Source organism: Vidua macroura, chromosome 3 (genome assembly GCF_024509145.1).
Source record: "Vidua macroura isolate BioBank_ID:100142 chromosome 3, ASM2450914v1, whole genome shotgun sequence".
Classification (NCBI taxonomy): domain Eukaryota; kingdom Metazoa; phylum Chordata; class Aves; order Passeriformes; family Viduidae; genus Vidua; species Vidua macroura.
In genome coordinates, this window is record NC_071573.1 from 69253056 (window position 1) to 69277086 (window position 24031).

The 24031-nt window shown below is 39.1% G+C and overlaps 1 protein-coding gene across 2 annotated transcripts; it reads right to left on the reverse strand.

Moving 5' to 3' along the window:
- Positions 1-1584: 1584 nt before the first annotated feature.
- GTF3C6 (general transcription factor IIIC subunit 6) lies at positions 1585-8049 on the reverse strand. Of its 2 annotated transcripts, none has more exons than XM_053974011.1 (6): positions 7969-8049; positions 6887-6967; positions 4553-4616; positions 3976-4020; positions 3727-3837; positions 1585-2222 (listed from the first exon to the last, which is right to left on the reverse strand). In XM_053974011.1, the coding sequence occupies exons 1-6, from the start codon at positions 8032-8034 to the stop codon at positions 1927-1929; spliced, it is 663 nt and encodes a 220-aa protein (XP_053829986.1). In that variant the 5' UTR covers positions 8035-8049; the 3' UTR covers positions 1585-1926. The 2 variants fall into 2 exon arrangements, with proteins under 2 accessions (XP_053829986.1, XP_053829985.1); XM_053974010.1 differs by having other exon boundaries at positions 3727-3840.
- Positions 8050-24031: the final 15982 nt, after the last annotated feature.

The following is a 24031-nucleotide window of genomic DNA, read 5'->3' on the forward strand; positions in this document are numbered from 1 at the left end:
CACCCAGAAGTTGTATGGTTGTAAAAGTTAGGGTTAATAATAATAGAAACAAAAGCTCGACCATCAGAAATAACACTTAAAATATTAATGAACCCCAACATTATTATGAATGTACTCACTGTGTATGATATACATAAAATGTTTTCGAAAAATAATACTGATTAACGGATGAACTAGAACAAAGAAATGGCTTCAGTGTAGCGCTGAAAGAAAAACGTGAGAAGGCCAGAAACCAATGCTGTTGGAATACTCCTTGTACATAGGGGGAAAAAAACCTCACATACATAGTGCCAGACTAAGCAGCCAGTTAAAACGTGGGAGAGTTGCTGTGTTTGCCTTCTGTCAGAGGACAAACTCTTGAAGCGCCTCTCTGTTCTCACTGGCTGAAGCAGCCATAGCAAGAGCCCTCTCTGCAGGAGGCTCAGCTGCCACCACGTGCACCGCAAACCCTCCCTCCAGCACTCAAGAGCCTGCATATTCCCGGTATTGTCATTCCAGTTATAACTGTCCTCTATCTATCAGCACCGCACAAATCAAGTATGAATGATGTTTTTAAACTTCCATGGTTGCAGTTAAATCCAGAGGGATGGCTGTGCGGTCTCCCTGAAACCTCAAATGCAACACTACCATGTGAAAGATCCACACCCAGGCTGGAGGCACAAAAGAACATGTTCCCTTTTCTTCCTCTCCCTGCCTCCTTTTCCCCTAGGATTCAAGTTGCTTCTACACAGGAAAAAAAAAAAAAAAAAAAAAAAAAGAGAATAATGGGATTGATGGTTTGAAACTGTTGCCGTTTTAATGACTTCTCTTTACTGATGCTGTGCTGTGAACAATGCTGTGGGTGAGCTTTTGCAGTTACGCTGTTTTGAGGGAGGCAGAGAAAGGTAGGAAAGAAGATGGGTTAGGGAGAAAATGTTTTCCGTTTTAAAATTGTTGTGCTTTTGAAAACATTATCCCGAGTGCACCACACACTCAAGTGTGACACAGAACAGTGCATGGCAGTATAAATGATGTAGCAGTATCAACCCACAGAGTAACTAGGTGGCACAATACGGTCACATGGACTAGTCTGGGAACCACTGATGCATGGGTACAGGATCATAAGCATAAAACCCTTCAGAAAAATGCCAGAAAGGAAGATTAGAGACAAGAAGTTACTGCAAGGAAAAAGAAAAACCAGGATGACCACACTTCCTTTTGTATAACACACATTATATTATACACAAAACGGGGGAAGCAGCGTGACAGATGCCTCTTTAAGACCTGGATTTCATTTGCTGACATTTGCAGGGGTTTTCAAGACTTGAGTGAATAAAGCCCAGACCAACTTGCCCTGAATTTTGAATGGTTGACCCTATTTACATAGGAAGCTAGATGAAAGACCCCCTAAAGTCCCTTCCCACATGAAAGATTTCTAAACTCCATTAGGGAGACAGAGGACACTAGGGAGAATCTAAACTAAGCAATTTGATGAGTATTCAGTCAATAAAAGCCACACTTATTTGATTTGTTTTCTTTCAATAACTGCAGCACAAAAGCAGACAGAGTATGTGGCTGAATACAACACACAAGGTGAAGCTATAGTTGAAAAATTCAGGTCTTTATTTTAAGCAATGATGTTTCTTTCTTTTTACAAAATGTTTCAGACTGTGCAATACATCAACATTTTTCTAAGCTAGGAATTTAATTATGTAACCATTTCCACTTGTTCAGTTTTGAGGTAGGGATACATACATTTCCAGTCTGTAATTTTAAAAAAAACACTTAAGCCCTTCCCACTATAATTCAAACACAAAAGCAATGTACAAGAACATCATGTCTGTTTTTCCACTGTTCATTTTTCAGAGAAGGTGGAAACCATGTCATGGCCTATAAAAGTTGGTCCATTAATTCCATGAAGAAATCCTGAAAAGATCACAGTTAATATCATGGAGGTACATCCTCTAAGGCAGCATTTCCAGAAGGAGATTCCTCTGCCCCAGAAGCAGAGCTGTCAGGCAGAGGAATAGAGGCATCTATTTCCGAGGTGTGCTGCTTTTCCAGGTCGCAGTTCATGTTAGAATTGCCTTTGCCACTCACCTCTCCCTCTGACTCTTCAGTCAATTTATCTTGGGCCTGAGCTGACTCCTCAGAATCATCCTTTTCAGGCAGAAAACTGCAAATCATATTAAGCCTGCTGTAGGAAAAATCTCTGTCCTTGATCTGCAACCACTCTACTCCACCTGATGTAAAGAAGGAAAATTCTACTAGTGACAAATTTGTTTAAGTTCACTGTTATTAAGGCCGAGCCAGACCAAGATCTAAGTAAAAGAACCACTTAGAATAGAAAGATATGCATATCCCTCTCCTATTACTTTTCACATATCCATTTACTACCAGAAAATACAATACAGGACTAAAAAGATTTTTCCTCTGATCCAGTATGGCAGTTCCTGTTGCATTTAGGGGTCTGATACCACCCTTAGGCTCTTAAAAAAAGCTTAAACATAAATCAAAATGCAGAGAAATTATTTCACAAATGTAATGAAGAGAATATTTGTTCACCTAAATATTAGATCTTCTGGCAATAGGTAATGACAACAGAGATAGGACACAAGTTCTTGCATTCTCTTTAACTGAAGTGTAACAACAAGTTGGAACAACAGGTTTAAACCAACCCCAAATAGAAATGGGATCCACTCCCATTTTGATTTTTACTCAGTACATGCTGTAAAGTCACAAGATGTTGTAGTTACTTTGTATGCACAAGTTAAATTCCTGTCATGGTACGGAAACAAAGTGGTTTTCAGTACTTATCATCAGTACTGCTGCTCCAGAATAAAAAAGGCCTTTCTATTAAGCAAAATCCTCTGTAGTCTCAATTTAATATTACCTATATTATCACAATAATGGTTTCAGTTTAATATTACATAATTAATTCTCCAGAGAGAAGTGGTACGTGGTGTTGATAAGAATGCTGATGTTTGGTTAGATTCTAGATGACATTTCGTTTTATACCTCCTATGGCCAGTGTCCAGTTGACTGCTCATATTTAAGGTAAAATGGCTATATATTCTTAAAATATGAAGCAGTAACACTGACTTGAGTGAAAAAAACAGCTAAAAGCAGTAGGACAGTTCTAGTGAATACTGCTATATATGGTAGGATACTCAGTATTTGACTATGTAAAAGTACTGACTTCTGTACAAAAAAATAAATAAAGCAAACATGAACCCTGAGTTCTGCCTACAGAGTGAAAATCAATATAAATGGTCTTCTAGGTATGTCTTTGCAAGTAATTTTAAATTTTTAAATTTAATTTTTAAATTAATTTCCATTCAACTGTAAATTCAGTAAGTACAATTCAGTTCTTTTCAACAATTGCAGAGACTCAGAAAGTCATTAGAAAAAATTATGGAAGTAGGGAAAAGAAAAATCAAGAAAGAACTACTAAACAGCACCTCTGATTTTAAAAGATAACAGAAGAACATACCAGGGAGCATCAGCATATGTTTGCCCTGCTCTTACACTTCTTTGTAGTGATCTCCTACTAGCCATTTCTGGAGGCAGCACTGGTCAGAAATGTATTTAATTTTTTAATTTAAATATACACATATGGTGCCTAAAGAAGAAAGTTCCTTTAACTTCCTGCATGCTCTTGAATCAAACACTTAATAAAGGCTGACTCTCCCTGTGGATTAAGCATAATCCACTCATGTCCACATGCATAAGAGCAGAATCACTCACCAACATTCTCTTCTCCTTCCTTCTTTTCTGTCAGAAGGGTCCGTGTCATATTCAACTTCTTCACTGTGTGGCACTTGTATTTCAGCTGTACTTTTTGGTTGCCTTCTGCATCTACTAAGAAGAGAGGAGAATAAAACAATACCCAGATACCAATCATTATAGTTAATTCCACTAGCAACTGAAACAAGATAAATATTTTTAATCTTCCCAGCTACTGAAACAAACAGAACATCAAATCACAACAATTACCTTGCTCTGCGTTTTCTTCAAAAACCACACATGTTCCCAAGGCATCTATGAAAAACAAAGTGAGAAACTTTGTATCAGCTGTAGATAATGTGTCCACTGGCCCAGCTGTGGGAATGTTCTCATTTCCAGCCCCCACACTCCAGAGATGTAGCACTGGTAAGGAACTCAGAACAGGCAGGAGTACCACAGTCATTGGAGTCTACAAGGGAGGATCCCAGACCATTTTCTTCCAGACCAGTGTTGTCACCATAGGGCAAATGGGAGAACTACAGACTGCACAACGTGTAAGTCCTGCTTACACAGGAGACAACAGCACTTTAAGGCATTTTATATCCCACAATTTTGTCTGCAGTAATATTAGCTGGTGCACCCCAGAGTCAGCTTCCAGACATACTTTCCCTGGAAGTACCATGGATGCATGGTTAATTTAGCAGTGAACTCAGACTGCTGCTGCTCTACATGGTGTCATACAGCTACAGCATCTCACAGGACCAATTGCAGTAAAACCACCTGATGTTAAGGAAGTTCCTTGGCTCACGTGAAAAGAGAGAGATTGTATTCACATAAGTTTTCCTACCTTCATATTCTCCTGCAAATACATATCTGTCCACTTGTAAAATGGGCCTCTCTGTCTCTATTCCCTATGTAAAGAAGGATAAAATTGCATAATGTCAGGTCTGTATTAGCCCAGGTGCATGTCTCACTGTAAGACCAGCAAAGGCAGACATAGTAGAATCCAGATTATATCAATTCCTCATCATACATGCTCCTTTAAGTATATCAAATACAAAAAATATCAGAAAATATTCTTTTAGTAATCATAATAAAAACTATAGTATAGAACTGTATAGGATATGTTCTGGTATATTACAATAAATTCAGATCAAACTGCAGCCAATAGTCTACATAAGTTACCGTGCTGTTATTTCCTCTAGGAAATTAATGTAACCTCCATTTCAAATTAACAAATATGTAGGTGTTTGCATGAAGATGATGTTATTTTCTAAGCTTCAATTAATACAAGTTCTAGAAAGTGGAATAACTTTAAAATTGGAAAATACACAGGGTGAAGAAACCCAGCATAAGGCATTATATCAGCAGCAGAAGTGCCACTGCAGGGTTACAGAAGCTTCTGTGATTACACTGTGTCTCTATTGTGAAGGAGTTGGAAATTGTTGCTATTTTGTTTCTTTTAAAAAAGTAGTGAAAGAGTAAGGAAGCACTTCCATCAGCTCATTCCCTTCCTCTAGAGTGCAGGTTTTCCAAATACACAAGCCAGCATCCCATTTTTCTTATATAAGATATATCTATATACTGTATTTTGATAAAAATCAATGTCTGAACAGAACACACTAATTAAGGCAAAAGGTCTTTGAATAGTACCTTGTGAACATCAGAATTATTCAGGACAGGAAGACAAGCACACACTAAAAGTTTTGAAGACAAGGTATTATGTGGTAAATTGCATAAAATACAGAATATCACACAGGTTAATATGAATTTGTGCAATTTTCCTCATATATTTCTGTGTTTCAAAAGTGCAAGATCAACAAGATTTAAGCTCTAGGATTCTCTTTCTTCTGCATAAATTGAGAACATCAGTAACACTAAGCTAACATAGAGAACATATTTTTGTGGGTTTATTTTTTTCTTCTACAATAAATAAATACAATTAATAACACATCAGTACTAAACAATAGCATTATGGGGAGTTTTATATTCAACATTTTATTTCTTTGGCTGATTTGCATTCCTTTGTGGACTATGCAGACTTGGAGACTGTCTTCCCCCAATGCCACCAGCATCACAGAAAATTTGCTAAACAGAGTAACACAGAGCAGACCCTTTAATTAAGGGTATAACAACAGCTGTGCCTTAGGAAAAGTCTCAAGGAATGCTTACTCTGTGGAGTGAACCCAAGTAGATGTGGATAGTATGGATACTTTAACCTTTTACTAGTAACATTACAAGGGACTCTCAAAGCACATCATTTAAATGAATCCCACCAGCAGTACGAAAGCACCTGTGGCCATTTAGCCATCAGTATGAATGATAGATGTAACAAATTTCAAGAGAATTAGATGAGATCAAGGAAGGAAACCTGCATATCCATCCAAAGATGAATACTTTATGAATAATTTTGACTGTATTTCTACTACTGAGATATTCAGAATTGACTTTACTACTCACATATATTGTGATCAGTGGCACACTCAGATGTTCTCTTCCATCTTTTCAGCCTATGATAATGGTCTACTTTGAGAAAGTATTTGCAAATCAGTAGTACTTGTACTATCTATACAGCTCTCAGAGTCTACATAAGTTTTGAAGGGCAAATGAAATCTGTCCTATACAGATAAAGTCATTAAAAAATTCAAAAGGAACAGGACAAGGAAACCAGATTCCTACAATAACCTTACAGTGAAGCAAACAACATCCAAAACTATTTATGAAATGCTTAATACCCAGTTATCCTTTACAAGACTTCAACTTGCCAGGACACATCTGCAAAAAAAACCATTGTAAATACAGTGCAAATCTTAAACATTTTGCTTTACCTGTCCGCTGTATTCCAGTTATTCAAAGAAGTGTGATTAACAATTATGTTTTTTTAACATGGACAATACATAATTTAAAGAAAAATGAACTTAGAACTTGAAATCAGAGAAGATATTGGTCCAAACTTATATATACTTCTATAAGTTTCCTTATATTTATGCAATAATATATTCAAAGACTTTATGCTGTTTCTGAAAGAGAGCCCACAACGTGTAGCCAAGCACAGGACACATAATTCTCTATCAAAGATTTAATGTAATTTTATCAACGTCAAGAAATTTAGAGGCAGCCTCACTCCCTTGTTCACATCCATAATAACTTACCCCTTTCCTATTGTGCTGTAATCACTCACCAAAATCTTGCACTTGTTTTCACATTTTTCTAAGAAGTCTGAATCAATAATTCCCGATAGCTCAACCATGACCAGTTGCTCCTACAAGAAAAGTTGATCATGTACAGCTATAACAGAACATGTACAGATATAACAGAACTCGTGTGGGGGGGGGGGGGAATAAAAGGCCTCCCCAAAATCAATTTTTACCAGTAAGGACAGCATACAAAGACACAGCCTTTCAGGATAAACAGACCCCAAAGTGGAGTTTATGCTGCATTCTGTCAAGAGACAGAACTCTTGTAATACCCAGGGAAATTTAGTGACCCACTATTCCATAAGACACCTATTTCACACCTGAATTTCCTGGCCTTTTCTTCCTAGTGAGCAATGGGGGAGCACTTTTTTCACCCTTGAAAAATGAGCATCAGTACGACTCTGGGGAGATCCTATAGCACCTTCCAGTACCTAAAGAGGGCCTACAAGAGAGCTGGAGAGGGACTTCTTACAAGTGCCTGTAGTGACAGAACAAGGGGTAACAGATTTAAATCAAGAGTGGGTTTAGATTAGATACTGAAATTTTCATTAATGATTTTTTTTTTTTTTTTTTTTTTTTTTTTTACTGAGGGGAGGGGTGCGGCACTGGAACAGATTGCCTAAAGAATCTGTGGATGTCCCATCCCTGGAAGTGTTTAAGACTAGGCTTGATGAGGCTTTAAGCAACCTGTTTTAGTGGAAGGTGTTCCCTCCCATGGCGGGGGTTTGGAACCAGATGATTTTTAAAGGCCCTTGCAACCCAAACCCTTCCCTGATTCTGTGCTTTTATGGCGATAGGAAGCCATAGAAACTGGAAATTCGCTCTCTGACCATGCCGTTCTCCGGGAAGCCCGAGGAAGAACAGCCAGAACCACACAGCTCTGGGGACGGCACCGCTGTGGGTACCGAGAAACCTGCCAGCCCCAGTGAAACGCGCTCGGTCCGCGACCGGCCCCTCTCCCTGCCTGCCCCTCCGGCCGGGCGGAGCGGGGCCGGGCCACGCCCCGCGGGGGGCCGGACCCTTCCCCCAGGGCTGGGGGAGCGCCCCGGTATCGGCATCCACCAACCTCCACCTCGTCTTCCTCCGCTCCGTCGCTCCTCCCGCCCTCGCTGCCCGCCGCCGCCGCCGCCATGTCGCCAGCGCCCGCCCCGCGCCCGCCTCAGCGCGCACCACGTGGGGCCCGCGCCGCCATCTTAGAGCGGAGCGGCCCCGCCCCGCCGCGGGCGCTCCGCCCTCAGGGCCGCTCCTGCCTCGGGGCCGCGCCGGAAAACGAAAACACGGGCTGCTCTGTGGCACTCCCGAACGCTCTGCGAGTTTTTCTTGAAGATCAGATGTGGTACTGGAAAATGGAAGTCCCTAAAGTATCATCCTTCCCTCGCCCTTTTATAAAAAAAAAAAAGGGCTACCAGACACGTCTTATTAACACAAATAATGTCCTGCTTCTGGTACAGACCATTGGTTTGACAATATGCAGTTAGTTTCTACCACTCGTGTCCTTTGCATGATGCTTTCCAGTTATCTTGGCAGGTTCAAATATACCCCATCAAATACATCCTTCTGACCGGGGTTTCTGAGATAGTACCTTAATTTATAAGTGCAGGATGTTGTTGTCCACAAAAATCAGATTTGTTTCTCAGCGTACAACAATAATTACAATATAAGCCAATACTTACACACTTGAGAGAGACATTGATTGTTTTTTTCAGAGTTCTGCAAGCCTGGGTGCCCAGTGGAATTCCACAAATCAAGCACAACAACTATCAAAACCTTTTGTTATTTATACGTGTCACCAAACAAAGGAATTAGTGTGCTAATCCTTGTATTAATTAGTGTTCTGTCTTCTATTGGTTAATGATTCTCTCTTCTCATGCTAGTCAGTCCCGTGGTGTTTCTCTTCTTTTGGGCTGATGGGTTTTTGGGTCAATGATCTGTGAGTCGGTGGTTGGGATCTCCCCCTGCAGAATTACCTTTTACCCACTCAGAGCTGGTTCAGCACGGTTGCTGGGTAAGGTTTATTAGTTTCTCCCTTATCTTGGGGGTTCTGCCCAATGTCCTTGTGGCCCATAAATTCTGCATTCCTTGTGTCTGCTGTCAGTGGTACATCCTTCTCCCCACTTTGTTAACTTCCCTCTGGGTGTGAGATCACTGAAACCTGCCAGGCCCTAAAGTTTAGCAAGACAATTCTACCAAGCAGTAATTTGTCTTTCTAACACCTGCACATCACTTAGAGCTTGTGAGCTGCTGTCTGTTTCACAGATTAAATATCACATCTTGTTGGTAAAGCTTGAAAGTATACAAAAATCAAACATTAAAGAACATCCTTTATTGAGAAAAAGTTGCATATTCCACATTTTGCTACAATGTTGCACTCCATAATTATAAATTTTAAACTGTTTTTGTAATTTTCTCATTTACTTTCCATATGCTATATTTTTTATTTTGTATCAAAAGTGTCTCTCTACTCATTATGTTGAAGTCCTTAATTAAAATGTTAATTTAAAACTGTTTGCAAGGGAAATTGCTGAAATTTTCTTCCAGCCTCTCCTTAACTTCCATAAGATAGACATAAATGTCAGCATTGCACCATGTCAAATGTTTCACTTGTCCAGATAGGTGTGATCTAATGCATTTCTCCTTTTCACAGAAAAATTACAGATCTTAATAATATTGAATAAGTTTAGCAGGGTTTTTCTTTGGCTTTAGGCTTTGTCTCATTTTCTGTTAAGCTTCACATTTTTAATTACTTTTTCTTAGAGCTTGTTTTGGAATTTTGCATACTGCTGTGGTAAAAATAGCCCATAAATCTGGATTTATTCTAAATACAAAAAAAAAAAAAAAATGCTGGGTCATGTTACCTTTTCAGCAGGCAAATTGCAAAGGCTTGAATTTTGACTGCAGGGAATAAAAGCTGTGGAACACATGTTTGGTTTTCTACAAGTCTTAATTATCAGACATTTTAAAATAACATTTTGCATCATTGTCTGTATTTAGCTTTAGTTTTTGCACCAGGTCTTCCTTGCTTTAGATAAAATTTTTGTTGTTTAAAAAAAAAAGCTCTATGTCAATAAAGCAGAATCAACTCTCTATTCTGAGCGTTTTTTAAATTAATTGTCATAACTGACAGTGCCTCTGTAATGTTACATGAATACCATCATTCTCTTTTTATAACTGGGGGGAGGTGAAGTGTTATGGTTAAAAACTACAGAAAGCCCTCACAGGAATGTAAATGTGTGCCAGATCAGCCTGTGTAAATCATAGACTGGCATGAACTGCTGTGAAGAGCAAGTACATTTATTTGCTTTTAAATCAGCCTAAGTGTCGTGTAGAATCCGGGATCATCTCAGTCTCCCAGTTATGGTGATTCAGGGCATGCAGTTGGATGACGGGAAATTTTTGGTGCATTAGTGCCAAAGGTATTTTAGAAGAGATTACCGCCTTGTCAGGCTAAATTTGCCGTGGGCATTAGTGATTTACCTTGGTCTTTCCTATCCTGGCAGGAGTATTTTGACAACTTATCTCTTAAAAGACACTGTCCTCGGAGCCTGCCAGCAAGATTGAACTGCTTGATAAGATAAATATGGTAATACACATCTTGAGGACCCAGATTTTGGGTTTCTGAGGCCTCAGCTAACAGTCCTGTCAGTGCTTGAACAGATTTATATGTGCATGCTGCCAGAGGCCAGTTCCTTGGTGGCTATTACGTAATTCTGAGTCAGTGAGAACGAAATGGTCAATTTAAAATAAATGCTCGTGTTTGAGATCTACTTACGTAATATGGATGCACTGGTTTCCGTGGGCTCACTTCCAATTTAAGCACGTTAATGTGTATTTTATTTTGGGCCACGTAGTTTGCAAATTTTACTTGTTGAAGTTCATAGATTAAAGGCTTGGACTGTTTATTTAGCAAATAAGCATTGTCACAGTTAAGGTACATAACAGGAAATCAGAGAAAGTTCACTGAAACACATAATGAACAAATCCTGGCTTACTACTTTGTCTCATTTTTCCATTTTATTTTGATTTTTGTCTTAATGGTTGAAATTCCTTCTCAATCCTTTTGCAGAAGGGAGGTGCCCTTTCTCCATTCCCTCCTGAACACATTACTTTCTTTGTGAGGCCCTGGCACTAGTCTATCTAAGTAAAAGCACAGAGTAAGATAAGAGTCTTTGTTTAAGCTCTTATGTTCTTTTCTGTCTGTTTAGATTGTGAGCGTGTCTGGTCGAAAGCCTTTTGTATTATGTGATGAAAAAACATAGGATTTAGCATTCAAAAATTATAATAGATCATATGTGTGCAAATATACACACACAATTTACATTTAATCTTTGTATCTGTGCTATTTGCTGAATTGACAGCCTTGGGAGAAGGGCATTGTAGTTCCTAGGTTTATTTTCAGTTGGAAATGTAGCTAAAAGCAATGATGTGACAAAAGGTGATAGACTGTGGATGTCAGAAGACACTCTCAGTAAAATGCTACCATGTGAAACATCTAAATGCCATAATACAACACTGTAAGGTGCAGAGAGATACAGGAGAGAGCTTGTAAGAGACCACTGTGTGTTTCTGGCTGTAGCTGGGGTTGCAAAAGGTAAATCAACCCCAGGACAAAGGTAACTTGCTGATAGTATTACAGAAGATGATTTCCATTTCTCTGCAGCTACATTGCTGAGCCTCTTCAGTTAGGAATTTGCAAGCCAAACCAGCTCACAGGTTTTGACAAAAACCAAACCAAACCAAACCAAACCAAAACAAAAAAACTCCCCACAAAAACCCCACCTGTTTGTTTCTTTATCACATGTGCCTTTGTCTTTTTTAGAACTCCTTAACATTATGTAAGGACATCATAGGAATTATATTAGACAAAGAAAAGAAGGGTAGGTACAGTAAGAGATACAGAGCTGCTTCTATTTACTGTGTCTAGTCTAAAATAATGGAGTGAGATTTTTATAGTAGGAAGGGAAGGGGGAGCAGTGGTGGGCTCACATTTTTCCCAGTCTTTTGTTTGTCCCCTACAGAAGAACTTCTTGTTGTCTTTGACATCCATCACCAGCTTCAGTTCCAACTGGGCTTTAACTTTCGGGACCTCATCCCTGCAGACATGAACAATGTGCCTGTTTTCCTCACAGGTTACCTGTCCTTGATGTCACCTTCTCTGTGCTTCCTTTTTGTGTTTGAGTTTGGAGGTGCTCCTTCTTCACCCACAGAGGTCTCCTGGCATTTTTGCCTGACTTCCCACACATGTTTCTGGGCTCCCTCTTCCCTCCAGGGCCTTATTCTATGGGGCTCTTGGCAGAAGCCCTTGAAGAGACACATTTTGTCCTGTCTTCCTTAGGGAAAAAGAGCTTGGCTGTTAAAAGTAATGAATGCTGCCTCCTGCACGCAGCCAGCTCAGAGTTTACCTTGGGAACACCCTGAAGAAACTTGGTGCTGTATCCACATATGGAAGGGATGCATCTTCATGTCTATGAGTGACAGGTCAGGAGGAGAGTGGTGTGGCAAAGCTGAGAACTGCTGCAGTGTCCTTCACAGAGTTCTGAAACAGGGATCCCTCAAGTAAAACTTGGCAGGTGACAATCTCCTGAAGCAGGTGGTAACAGATAGGGAGTAAATTAAATTACTTTTTATCCAGCTGGATCAGGACGGGATGTCTGTGTATAGAGCTGACTTGCTAATTTGTGAAATGTCAGAGTTTGGGATCTTTTACAGGACCTCAGATTATCTGGCATCAGTTATTTGCCATAACATGATGAAAATTACTCCTGTTGGGTTGAAAGCAGCTGAAAGACCTTGACTTCAAAATTCACCAGGAAGAATTATTATTCAGGGCCAAGGTCTTATATTATCCCAGCTGGCCTGTCTGTATTTCACAGAATCAGAGAATGGCTTGGGTTGGAAGGGACCTTAAAGATCACCTGATTCCAAGCCCCTTGCCATGAGCAGGGACACCTTGCACTAGACTGACTTGTTCAGAGCCCCATCCAGCTTGGCCTTGAACACTCCCAGAGACTGTGCATCCACAACTTCTCTGGGCAACCTGTTCCAGTGCCTAACCACCCTCACAATAAAGAATTTCTTCCTAATATCTAATCTAAACTTTCCCTCTTTCAGTTTAAAGCCATCCCCCCTTTTCTTATCACTTCATGCTCTTGTGAAAAGTTCCTCTTAATCTCTCTTGCAGTCCCCTTTATGCTGCTTAAAGGTACCTCTGGAACTTTCTCTTTCCCAGGCTGAACAGCCCCAAATTCTCTCAGCTTTTCCACATAGGAGAGTATTTGTTTAAAATTTATTTTAAACAAACTGATATAAATGACTCTTGGAATTTTTTTGCATACAATTATGTAAAACCATAAAGTTATTTCTATTTCATATTTATTCACTGATTTTGATCAATGTTCCCATGGCTTACTTTTTATTGAGGTGAAATATTTTTATTGAATTTTGTTTTGGTTTCCATCTACATGAACACCTTTTGCTTGTTAGTGAAGTGCTGTTAAAAGCAATTTTTACACACCTCAAGAACTACCAGAGTGTTTTGCAGTGCAGGAAATAAAAATCAGTTATTAATTAATCTACATCGGAAGCATCAGAATCTTGATTCAGTAGGCTTTTATTGAAGCAGTAGGCTTTTATTGGCAGCAATTTGGGATTCCTGGTAGTTTAGTGCTTGTGTAGTTATGCCCACTGACCTACAGAAAATGTTTCTGACACAGTATGAAAAATAAGAATGATATTGCTGAAGCCTGAGGGCCAATACTATATGTATTGGTTTTTTTGTACTGTGATATTACTACAAGGTGTAAGAATGTTGCTTCTTCAGTGTTAGTTCATACTGTGTGCATGAAATCTTAAATGCATTCTGTGTCTCGGAAGAAGAAGGACAGAAGCGCCAAAAGTGAGGCAGGATAGAGTGGCGTAGCCACATAAATAAGTCTGGTTGTACAACCAACAGAAGGATGCACTGACTCCTGTTATCTGTCTGTGTGTAACTCCTTCATTACTGAAAATGTATTGCTCCATAAACATCAAAACCCCCAAATCCAGAAAAGGAGACTAAGAAAAGCTAGTTTAAATGGGGATAGTGTGATGCTGTGCATATGAGACACGGGAGGGAAGAAGAATAAACACCAGGTATAAATTATGTACAGAAGGTGAAAATAGCCCTTTGCACTACCAAAGGATGTTGAGACAAATCAGAGTTAAAATGAATTCCAAATAAGAAATATATAAGATATAAGAAATATATCTTGCTAGGACTGTAGTATCTACATGGTGGCAAACATTTCCTGATAGGGAAAATCAGGCACTGTAAAAGAAAACAAAAGAGAGAAGATTGTCTGTGTACTCTTGAGTGCTGTAGGTAAATATCATATTGATCAGAGTCATGAGACTAAAACCTTTGGTGCCATAAATTTTAGGCTTCTTGGCCTGGACTTGATTTTTGATCACCATTGTGCATGGTCTGCTTCAAGCTGTTTTAACAGAAGAGCCAATCTGAAATAGTGATCTTGTTGTACTTGCAGTTGATGCACTTGCATTAAAAAAAAAGATCTGTTTGTATAATAGATTACAGTGGACTGTGGCTCTTAAAAGAAACTAAACTGCCAAGGAATAAGTTATTGATACAGGTTAGGAGAAAATGGTCTGTTTCCAAAATGAAGGGTGACTATTAGTGTATTTTCATGGAAATTTGAAGTATGAAACATATTTCTAAATTATTTGTTGAGAAAGACTCCTTAAAAATCAAAGATGGAAAGTGAGGCATGGAAGTTAGATGATGGTATTGTATTTTTGGGGTTCTAAAAATGAAAGCCTATTGTGAGATGTAACACATGACTGTGTAGTAAAAGGGCAGGTGAAATGCAACCATTCTCTGTCTCAGGAACTCCTGAGATAAAGATTGCTGAGGAATGAGGAAATACCTTTGCATGCTAGTCCTGACTGTTCTGCTGCTTTTTCCAGGCATTCTCTATGGGCTGGTTTAGGTGACAAGGGTACTGGCTAAGTGGATCTTTGATCTGTCTGACTGTATGGCTGTTCTAGGCTCTCAAATTTGGTTCAGAATGACAAACCAAAAAGCTGGCAAACTTGTTACATTCCTTTTCAAAATTTATAAAGGCAAAAATTTATATGAACTCAATGGGAGATTGGACGAGTACGTGGAGGAGGGATCCACTGGGAATAATAACATGAGCAAATCTTGTCAGGCCAAGGACATAACTGAGCTGACAGCTGGGAGCACACCATAGATACTTGTGTTCTTCACTTGGGTGGCCACTGCTGCAGACAGTGTAGTAAGTGAGCTAGACCCAAAAGGTGAAACTTTTTATGAGTAATAAATTGTGTTTAGCAGCTTTATTTTTAATTGCAGATATTTAACTCCACTGTCTCTTGTACAGAGAAGCACAGGAATATAGCACAGTAGTTAAATGACAGCAGATAAAAACCCAAGAGATGAAATTCCCTGTGAAGTCCCCATTGTTACATAACACATCATGACATTTGGTATGCCTACAATCACTACTTTTACTCACAAAGGGATCAGTACTTGGAAAAGGCTGTTATTGGGCTTTTTGAGAATTCTCTGTAGGAAGACTGAAAAGTATTGTGCATGACTTTTAAGACTTTAAAGCTACTGGAAAAGTAATTTTGAGGAGTTGTGTGCAAAGCAAATGCACTGACCCACTGACCACATATCTTGCCTCTATTTTAAAGTTAGTTCATAGGCCAGCTTAGGCAGCACACTGTTGTGGTGATGTTGACAAAAACTCATGTTACCGTATCCTGTAAGATTTCATGACTTCATTTCCAGTATAGTTTGTATTATGCAATTAAAATGCAATTAATTGCAATTACTAAAACTAGCTTTTGTTACAACACACAGTGCCTAGGGTCATCTGAGGGTACATCCACATGGATGGGTGCAGACAGTGACAGGTTCACTCTGCCTGTGCCCTGAGCCAGCCAGTGTAGCAGCTGTGTAGCTGTGATTTGTGCGTTGCTGAACCTGAGTTAATAAGGCTGGCTGTGAAACAGAATACATTAGCTTGGGCTCAGAACTGTGCTGATGTGGCCACATGATTTCTGGAAAGAAGCTGATCTTACTTATGTCCAGCTGGCTCAAAGCATGAATAGAGCAAAGAAATGGCAGTCTCCGTAAGCTAGTCAGAATTGCAGGTCAAGAGATGAAGTGTGAAAGAGTTTATCTATAATTTTATAGCTGCTGTAAATGAAATTTTCACTTTTACGTAAGAAAATAAACTCACTGCTGACAATTGTCTCATCTAGCTTGCAGTAAACTCGTGATATTTTCAATATGTATGAACTTACACTTTTGACTTCTAACATATATCAGGACAGATTCTTTTTTAAAAATAATAATTTTAATTTGTTGGGTTTTTTTCTCCCCTAGAAAAGCAGGCAGGCATTTTTTAAAAAAAACCAAAGATCTATTACCTTTAAGGCTTGAAGACCTTACTATCCTTTATTACTTACATTTGCAGTGAAGCATAGATGTTTTCTTCCCGGCAAGCAATCAAGAGGGAGATACAATTGTCACATCAAATTCCAAATTGGAACCTAGGCAGCTCTGGAGGGAGTTATTAGCTGTCTGAAAAAGCCTCAGCAGCACTTACTGCTGAAATGATCTTTTTTTCCGTAGAGATCTGCTCTTACAGGAGAATAATTTATATTTTCTCATAGGTATTTCCAAATGGTAGATAGACTTGAGGCACTTTATAGAAGTCTATAATGAAAATGGAAAATATTGAATTCTGATGCATTGTCTTTTTTAGCTGTCTTTATTTGCTCTCTTGAAGATTCTGAAGACAAGTTGTTTAAATTAAGGAGCATCTCTTACAATCAGTAGCAACGCATAAATACCCTTTACACATAATTAATTCAGGACTTTCTGTTCCTATTTCTGCTCTTACAAGCATGTGTTGCATTTGTACTAGGTCTCCAGTGCATCACCTTCTAACACCTTCTTTTGTAACTAATTTCATAACTTTTTTTTCAGTTTTTGCATTCTGAGTAGCTTATACTGAATAAAAGGTTATTGATTGGATGGTGACTGATGCTAAAGTACATTCATCTGAACATGTGCTACATGAGTATTTTTAAAAGAAGATTGCTATTAAGTACTGCATAATCTGCCAGGGTCCTCACACTGTAATTGAGCATCAGAATTATAGGAAATGAGAGAAGATGCCCATAAGTCTATACTGTCATATCTGTATTTTAATCCAATATTTTTGCTTTATCCTCCTTAAAGGTTTGAACATGACATCCAAATGACAGACTTAAACATCTTAGCCATAAGGTCAATCATTAATATCTATCATGGGCTCAGAATCCCCTTGCAAAGAAGACAGACAGAAGTTTATGTTGCCATTTAAATACATATGTACTTATGAAAAAAACACCAGGTACCAATTTTAAGATACAAAAATACTTTAATTTTGAAGAGGATAATTTTTCAGAAGGTATTATGGTAACCCCCAAAACCTTCTGTCTTTAAGTAATAGTTACATAATATTGTACACTTCCACTGTGCATGAAAGCGTGCCCAGTCCCTTGGAAGCAGGAGAGTTTTTCCCCTTGTAGAAGCTAGAGTAACACTTTAGACTTGCTCTCCCTTGTATTCAGTGTGTTAAAACACATAATGATGTGTAACTGGCACCATTTCAGTTCCTTTAACCTTATCCAGCCAGTACCATTCTGGAAACCAGAAAAAGCAAGGCAAAGCATTACAAATACCCTTCTGTCATCTTCATTTTGGGAGCAATCCAGATGGAAAGATGCTGCTGGAAAAACCAGCTTTGGACCAGTCTGGGCAAGGGATTGTGTGCTTGGCAAGAGCTACAGAACGGCCAGATCTGGCATTGCTGACAGGAGCAGTGGTCACTGCCAACATCTCTCTTTTCCTTCAGTTTCTCTAATGAGCTTAGAATTAACAGGCAACAGCCCTGAATTTGTGCTCAAGAATTTTAGGAACTATAAAACTATTCCTAATCCAGCACTGAATCAAGAGATACGATCATGAGTGTTTTCACTGCTGGAGACAGCAAAAGCTTCAAAAAATATTCAATTTCTACACTATTCAATCTTTACACTGGTGTCTTTAATCAGTGTCATTTTGGTTACTCAGAAGACGGTGAGTTCAAATCTCTTGACCTGATTTAGAATATATATAATCAAAAGAATCCTCGTAATACTGTGGATTTAGGGTAACTACCAATGAAGGATCATTGCGCTCAGCCTCTCCATGTTACCACCTTTTCTAACATTCTAGTTGCCACTGGTGCCTCTGTGAAATGAAGTAAATTCCATTATTTCCATGCTGCGTAACTGGCTTAAAGGATTGTGTAAAGAGTAAGCACTTCCATTCCTGCATGCAGTCCTCATAACTCAATAGCAGCCCAGGTCTCTAGAAGAAATCCTATAGGTCATTATCTCCTTTCCACTTGGTCGTTAAAGCATGAAAAGAGACAGTTGTCTCTCTTCCTGTGTGGTTTCAGTTTATATCAGATTTAAGCGTATTCCAGGCTGCTTATCAGTACAGTAAAATCTTGCATAGATTTTTTTTTTTTTTTTTTTTTGGTATGGAACAGAACATCCTTTTAAGGGGGAGAGGCATGCGACAATTCTATTCTCCTCAGCATACAAGTAACCATTCCACTGATTCCAGTAGGGTCCCTGAGGTAGCAGAAGGAATGATCCAGCATTTGCAAAAAGGCGTGACTTAAAATCTTCCCATTTCACCCCAGAACGCATTAAAATATACCTTTCTGTGGATGGCTAGAGGCCCATTAAGAAAGTGTACGGGATGTATGGTTCCTAGAACAGAGACTTCCCACCACACTGTCTCAGAGCTCAGGCTCCACTGCTAGAGTGCAATTTGGTTAGATTTGCAGATAGAGCAATCAAAATAATTCAAAGTGCCTATGGAATCTTAAACGATCTTGAAAATAAAGGATTCCAAAATAATAAAACTTAAGGAACTGCTACAAAAATAGTAATCTAGAATTACTGATTTTTTAGGTGTCATTTATAGTTTTCCATAATTACATACATAAATATTTAACAGTGTGTATTTGCTTTGTATCTAAAATGTGTATTACACATGGAATACAGAGATTGTAAAGATTTCTTCAGTTGCCAGCACATAAACTGAAAAAACCTGATTATTTTGAGATATTCAGTATGGACTGAATATCTGTTTCTGTAACCATCTATTTTTTTGTCTATTAATTCGCCTTGACTACTACAAGAAATTGAGCAGTGGCTCAATGAGATGGCAGTTACCCAGATTCAGTAAGAATAGCTAGGATTACGATGCTTTAAAAAGGAGTAAAGACAGTTTTATTAAAGCTGGTTTAAATATGATCTCTGTGTGTCTCTGGACTATTCTCTTTGTGAAAAATCAAACAGGATAGCTTTTTTGAGTAGTTGATTCATTTCTTACCAACTGCTTGACATAGTAACATGAGCAGTAGAAGAGAAATTTACTGGTTTGAAACTTCTCTGCTGAGCCCTTCTGGGTGGTCTGCATAGTTTAAATATTTCAGGAATGAAGTATTTAAGAGATTACAATGTTAAGAGAGCAGGTAATCAGAAAATATATCTTCCTGTTATGTAGGAGCACACTAAATGGAAGAACTGAAAAGCACAAATATAAACTTCAGCTTTTTCATGTCATGGCACTTAACAATAGAGTACAACTACAAATAAACTTCTTACCATGCTTAAAGCTAGAACATTAAAACATATGAATTTACAGTTGATTATATGCCTAAAACCAGTGTAAGCACAGCTGAACCAATGAAATACTAACATTAAAACCAATATTAATCAAGAGCACAGACAATTACAACACTGGCTGTTTGTCTGTTTGCTTTACTGCTTTTACTAGCCCCATCAGCTTCGTGCACAGTATCCTTCAGTTGTAGGCACTGTAACCTCAGCAATTATATCTTATTGTTATATATGCCAGCTTTCACTACAGCACACTAGGGAAAATATACCTTCTGTAAGGGGAATGAGTAATTTTCTTATTTTTCTGTCCTCTTCCTCTAAGCTCCCCCCCATCTTTCCCAACAGCTTAGGGGAATAAATAAATCAGGTCTTTATTTAAATCAGCAACTTCATCAATACTTTTGGTTTTATATCATATTTTCACTCTAAATAAGATTTTAAGATTTGAGAATTAGAAACAAATAATAGAGCATCAAATAAGATGAAAAAACAACTTCTGCACTATGTGAAAAATACATGTCTGTAAGAACCCTTGAAACTGGCAAATTTGGGGTGAGAGAGATTGTTTGGATAGAGCATCCTACCTATAGTGGAGCTGATAACGTGGCTTTCGGAAAAACGCAGCCTAGAAAGAGTCCAAGTCTCCAAGCCTAATCAAGTGAACATACAATGAGTAGACCTGATACGTGTCTTGCAGGATATTGTAACAGTATTGAGGATACTTCAATAACTGAATAAATACACATAGTTCCCTCTCCTCTAAGATAATGCAACAGCACTATCTTGGCTTTAGAACAGCACCATGAAATCAAAACAGGAGAGAAGCATCTTTAACAAAAAAGAAGAGAGTTTGGATAGGGTTACCATTAGACAACAGCCCTCAAGGGCTTAGGCCCTCTGGTAAGATTTTAGTTTCATCCTGAAATAGCATGGAATACCTGTGTTACTGCTGCCTAGGCTGTTAGGGGTTCTGGCTGCAAAATATCACAGCAGCTAAGAAATAATCCCTTAGTTTAATCTACCTTTTTATAGCTGGGATTCTAACTTTGTATTTGAAATCTGACCTTTTATTTGGCTAAATATTTCCTAACTTTTACAGTCAGTGCTGTTAAAGATGAATCTAGTGAAGCTGACAGGTACTTAGCAAGTTCCTCTTTGAAAGAAACAAGTCCAGATTTAGGGACTGGAGATGGCTGTAAAGCTACAGTGGCTGGTGTGTTGATGGAGCTGTCATATGGTGTGTTTCAATAAATAATCTCTGGCAGGCAGGCACAGAAGCCAGTGCCTGTTCTGGAAGAAGCAGATGATGAGGCACCAAATTGCTCCAAGTTTCTGAGCAACAACAATGGATTTGGAACATTTAGTTTTGTTCTGTTACATCTGTATAACTCCTGTACACACAGAGAAGAAGATGAAACTTAGTCCTGTAACTGCAACTTTCAACTCTGTACAATCCTATGCTGGTTTTTCTTTGTCTTTTTATGGCTTTGTTGGTGCAGCAGTTTTAATAGTGTAAAACAAGTACCAAATACTTACTTTTGCCAGGAAAAGTAAAACAATGAAATTGAAGATGAAAATTGGACTGTGGAGCAAGAAGTCCAATTCTAGTGGAAGTAAGAGTTGAAAGTTCCATTTCTTTGGCTACCTTGTAAACTCAAGCCAGAATTGTCGCCCTGTTCCTTTTAGAAGTTTTAAAGTTCTTCTAAAAGTTTTCTATACCTTCTATGTTTACATATTTCTACTAGAGTTCTCACACACTGTTCACGTAAATAATGATTGTTTTACATTCTTCTTTGTAGGAAGAGAGAATTGATAGACTGTTGGTTTGACCAGTGTAGTTGGAGAGGTGGTAATTTCATCCTCCAATCCACTGTCACTTTTAGAATTTTATATATTGCAAGGTCAGGAATAAGTTACTTCCTTTTACTCTTTTAATCTTTGTATAAGTTCATGAGTTATTTCATGTCGTAGTGCAACACAGAACTTCACACCTTTCTAATGCAGAAGGCAATATTGGATATTCATATTTGGACCAGTTTTATTTAATACCTTCTTTAATGACATAGATGAAGAGACTGAGTGCACTCTCTGCAAAACTGCAGGTGACACAAAACTGAATGGTGCGGTTGACACACCTGAAGGATGGGATGCATCCAGAGGGGCCTGGACAAGCTTGAGGAATGGGTCTGGGAATCTTACAAGGTTTAAGAAGATCAAGTGCAATGTGCTGGACCTGTGTCATATCAATCCAGGCTGGGGGAATCAAGAGATCAAGAGCAGTCCTCCCAAAAGGCCTTTGGGCTGCTGGTGGATGAGAGGCTGGACATGACCCAGCAATGTGCACTCACAGCCCAGAAAGCCAAATGTGTCCTGGGCTGCATCCAAAGCAGTGTGGCCAGCAGGGCAAGAGAGGGGATTGTGCCCCTCTGCCCTGCTCTGGTGAGACCCCACCTGCAGGGCTGCATCAGCTCAGGGGCCTCCAGCACAGGAAGGACATGGACCTGTTGGAGCGAGTCCAGAGGAGGGACACCAAGTTCATTAGTGATGTGTCACCTCTCCTGTGAGGCAAGGCTGTAAAAATTTGGACTTAATGCCTGGAAAAGAGAAGGCTTTGAGTGACCTAACTGCAGCCTTCCAGTACCTGAAGGGAGCCTGCCAGAAAGATGGGGAGAGACTATTTACAAGAGCATGTAGTAACAGGACAAGGGGGAATGGCTGAAAACTGAGCAAGCAAAGGTGTAGATTAGGTATTAGGAAGAAATTCTTTACTGCAAGGGTAGTGAGACACTGGAACAGGTTGCCCAGAGAAGCTGAGGATGCCTCATCCCTTTAAGTGTTCAAGGCCAGGCTGGAAAGAGCTTGGAGCAAGTCAGTCTAGTGTGAGGGGTCTCTGCCCATGGCAGGGGGGTTGGAATCAGATGATCTTTAAGGTGCCTTCCAACCCAAGTAATTCTGTGATTCCCTGTCTTTAAATGGGCATCTGCCCACTTAGCCCATGTGCCTTACACGCTATTTTGAAATCTCAGTATTTAAGAAAAATTTAGAGTGATGGACTGAGAGAATAAATATAAACTAGAAAAAGATGTGTGGAAAATAACAGCAAGGCCATAAATGACATAATTTAGAGTTAGGGATTAGGTGAAGTGCCCGCATTAGGAATTACATGATACAAAAATGTGTGTTCATGTTCTGGCTAATCCAGGAATGAAAAATGCTGAGCTTATGGTATTCATGTGTCTGGTCTTGCTCCTAAAAGTGACTGTATATATTTCACTTGTACACATATATTTAAAATTAATGGCAGTTGCCAAAGACAGAACTAAGCATGTTATAGAGAACGTAAAATTTATATAAAGATATGGCTTTTGGGCAGCTGCAGAAACAAGACTCTCTAGGGCCTGCTTAATTTTTAAAAATGTAACAGCAGTATTTTAAGTACAGTGTATAACAAGCAATAGAAGAAAATGGAACAGTTAACTTGAAATAGCTTGGGAGAACTCCACACCTTGGGAGCATATCCTCAGCATTATGTCCAAGCCTTGTGCATTTAGATATTGGTGGCATTGCTTTTGGGATTATCACTAGGGAAACCTGAGTTTACACAATCCCAGCTGGCAAGCTTCAACATTTCAGCCAACACATTATCCTGCACCACCAAAGCAGCAGCCAGACAGCCAGTAGAGTTTCTAGAGTCATCCCACCCAGATAAGTACCACAGCAGTGTCATCTCTTTGGCATCAACACACCACAGTAAAGTTCTAGGATTAAAAAACACTGGTTTTTAGTGCCTGTTCAAGTGGCTCGGTACCAGCACTGGTGTCAGCATTTCCCTTTCTGCCCCATGTTGAAAGGGCATGAGAGTGCTCAGGCACAGAACTGCCTTGTGCTCTTTCAATGAACTTTCAATCATGCTGGCTGCATCTGCTTAGCACGGACATTGCTAGCCTCTAGCTTCTGGTCTAGGTTGCTATCTACCTGCCTACTTTACCTTAAGAGATAAATCTCACCTTGAACTCTCAAAGCCAGTCGAAGCTTAAGTGCATAAATGTATGCCAGTTTGTTACTTAGAAACAGTTGTCTTAATTCAGAAGGCTATTTAGAATATTTAATGCTCAAGAAAAAGATACAGGTTAAATGTAGACAAATTTTTGAGTTCATTTAGAGAAACAGTTTTAGTTTCAAAAACAGCATAACATTTTCACTTGGCTTCATTTCACATGCTGCCTCATTTTCAACTGCCAATGTGTTGAGATGCATCCCCTACAGGAGCAGTGCAAATTAGGACAGTAAGGACACAAATCTATTTCAGAATTAAACCATTTGGTACCATAAAGAATGAAGAGAGTGAAGGATAGAATTGCTAGATCATCACTACA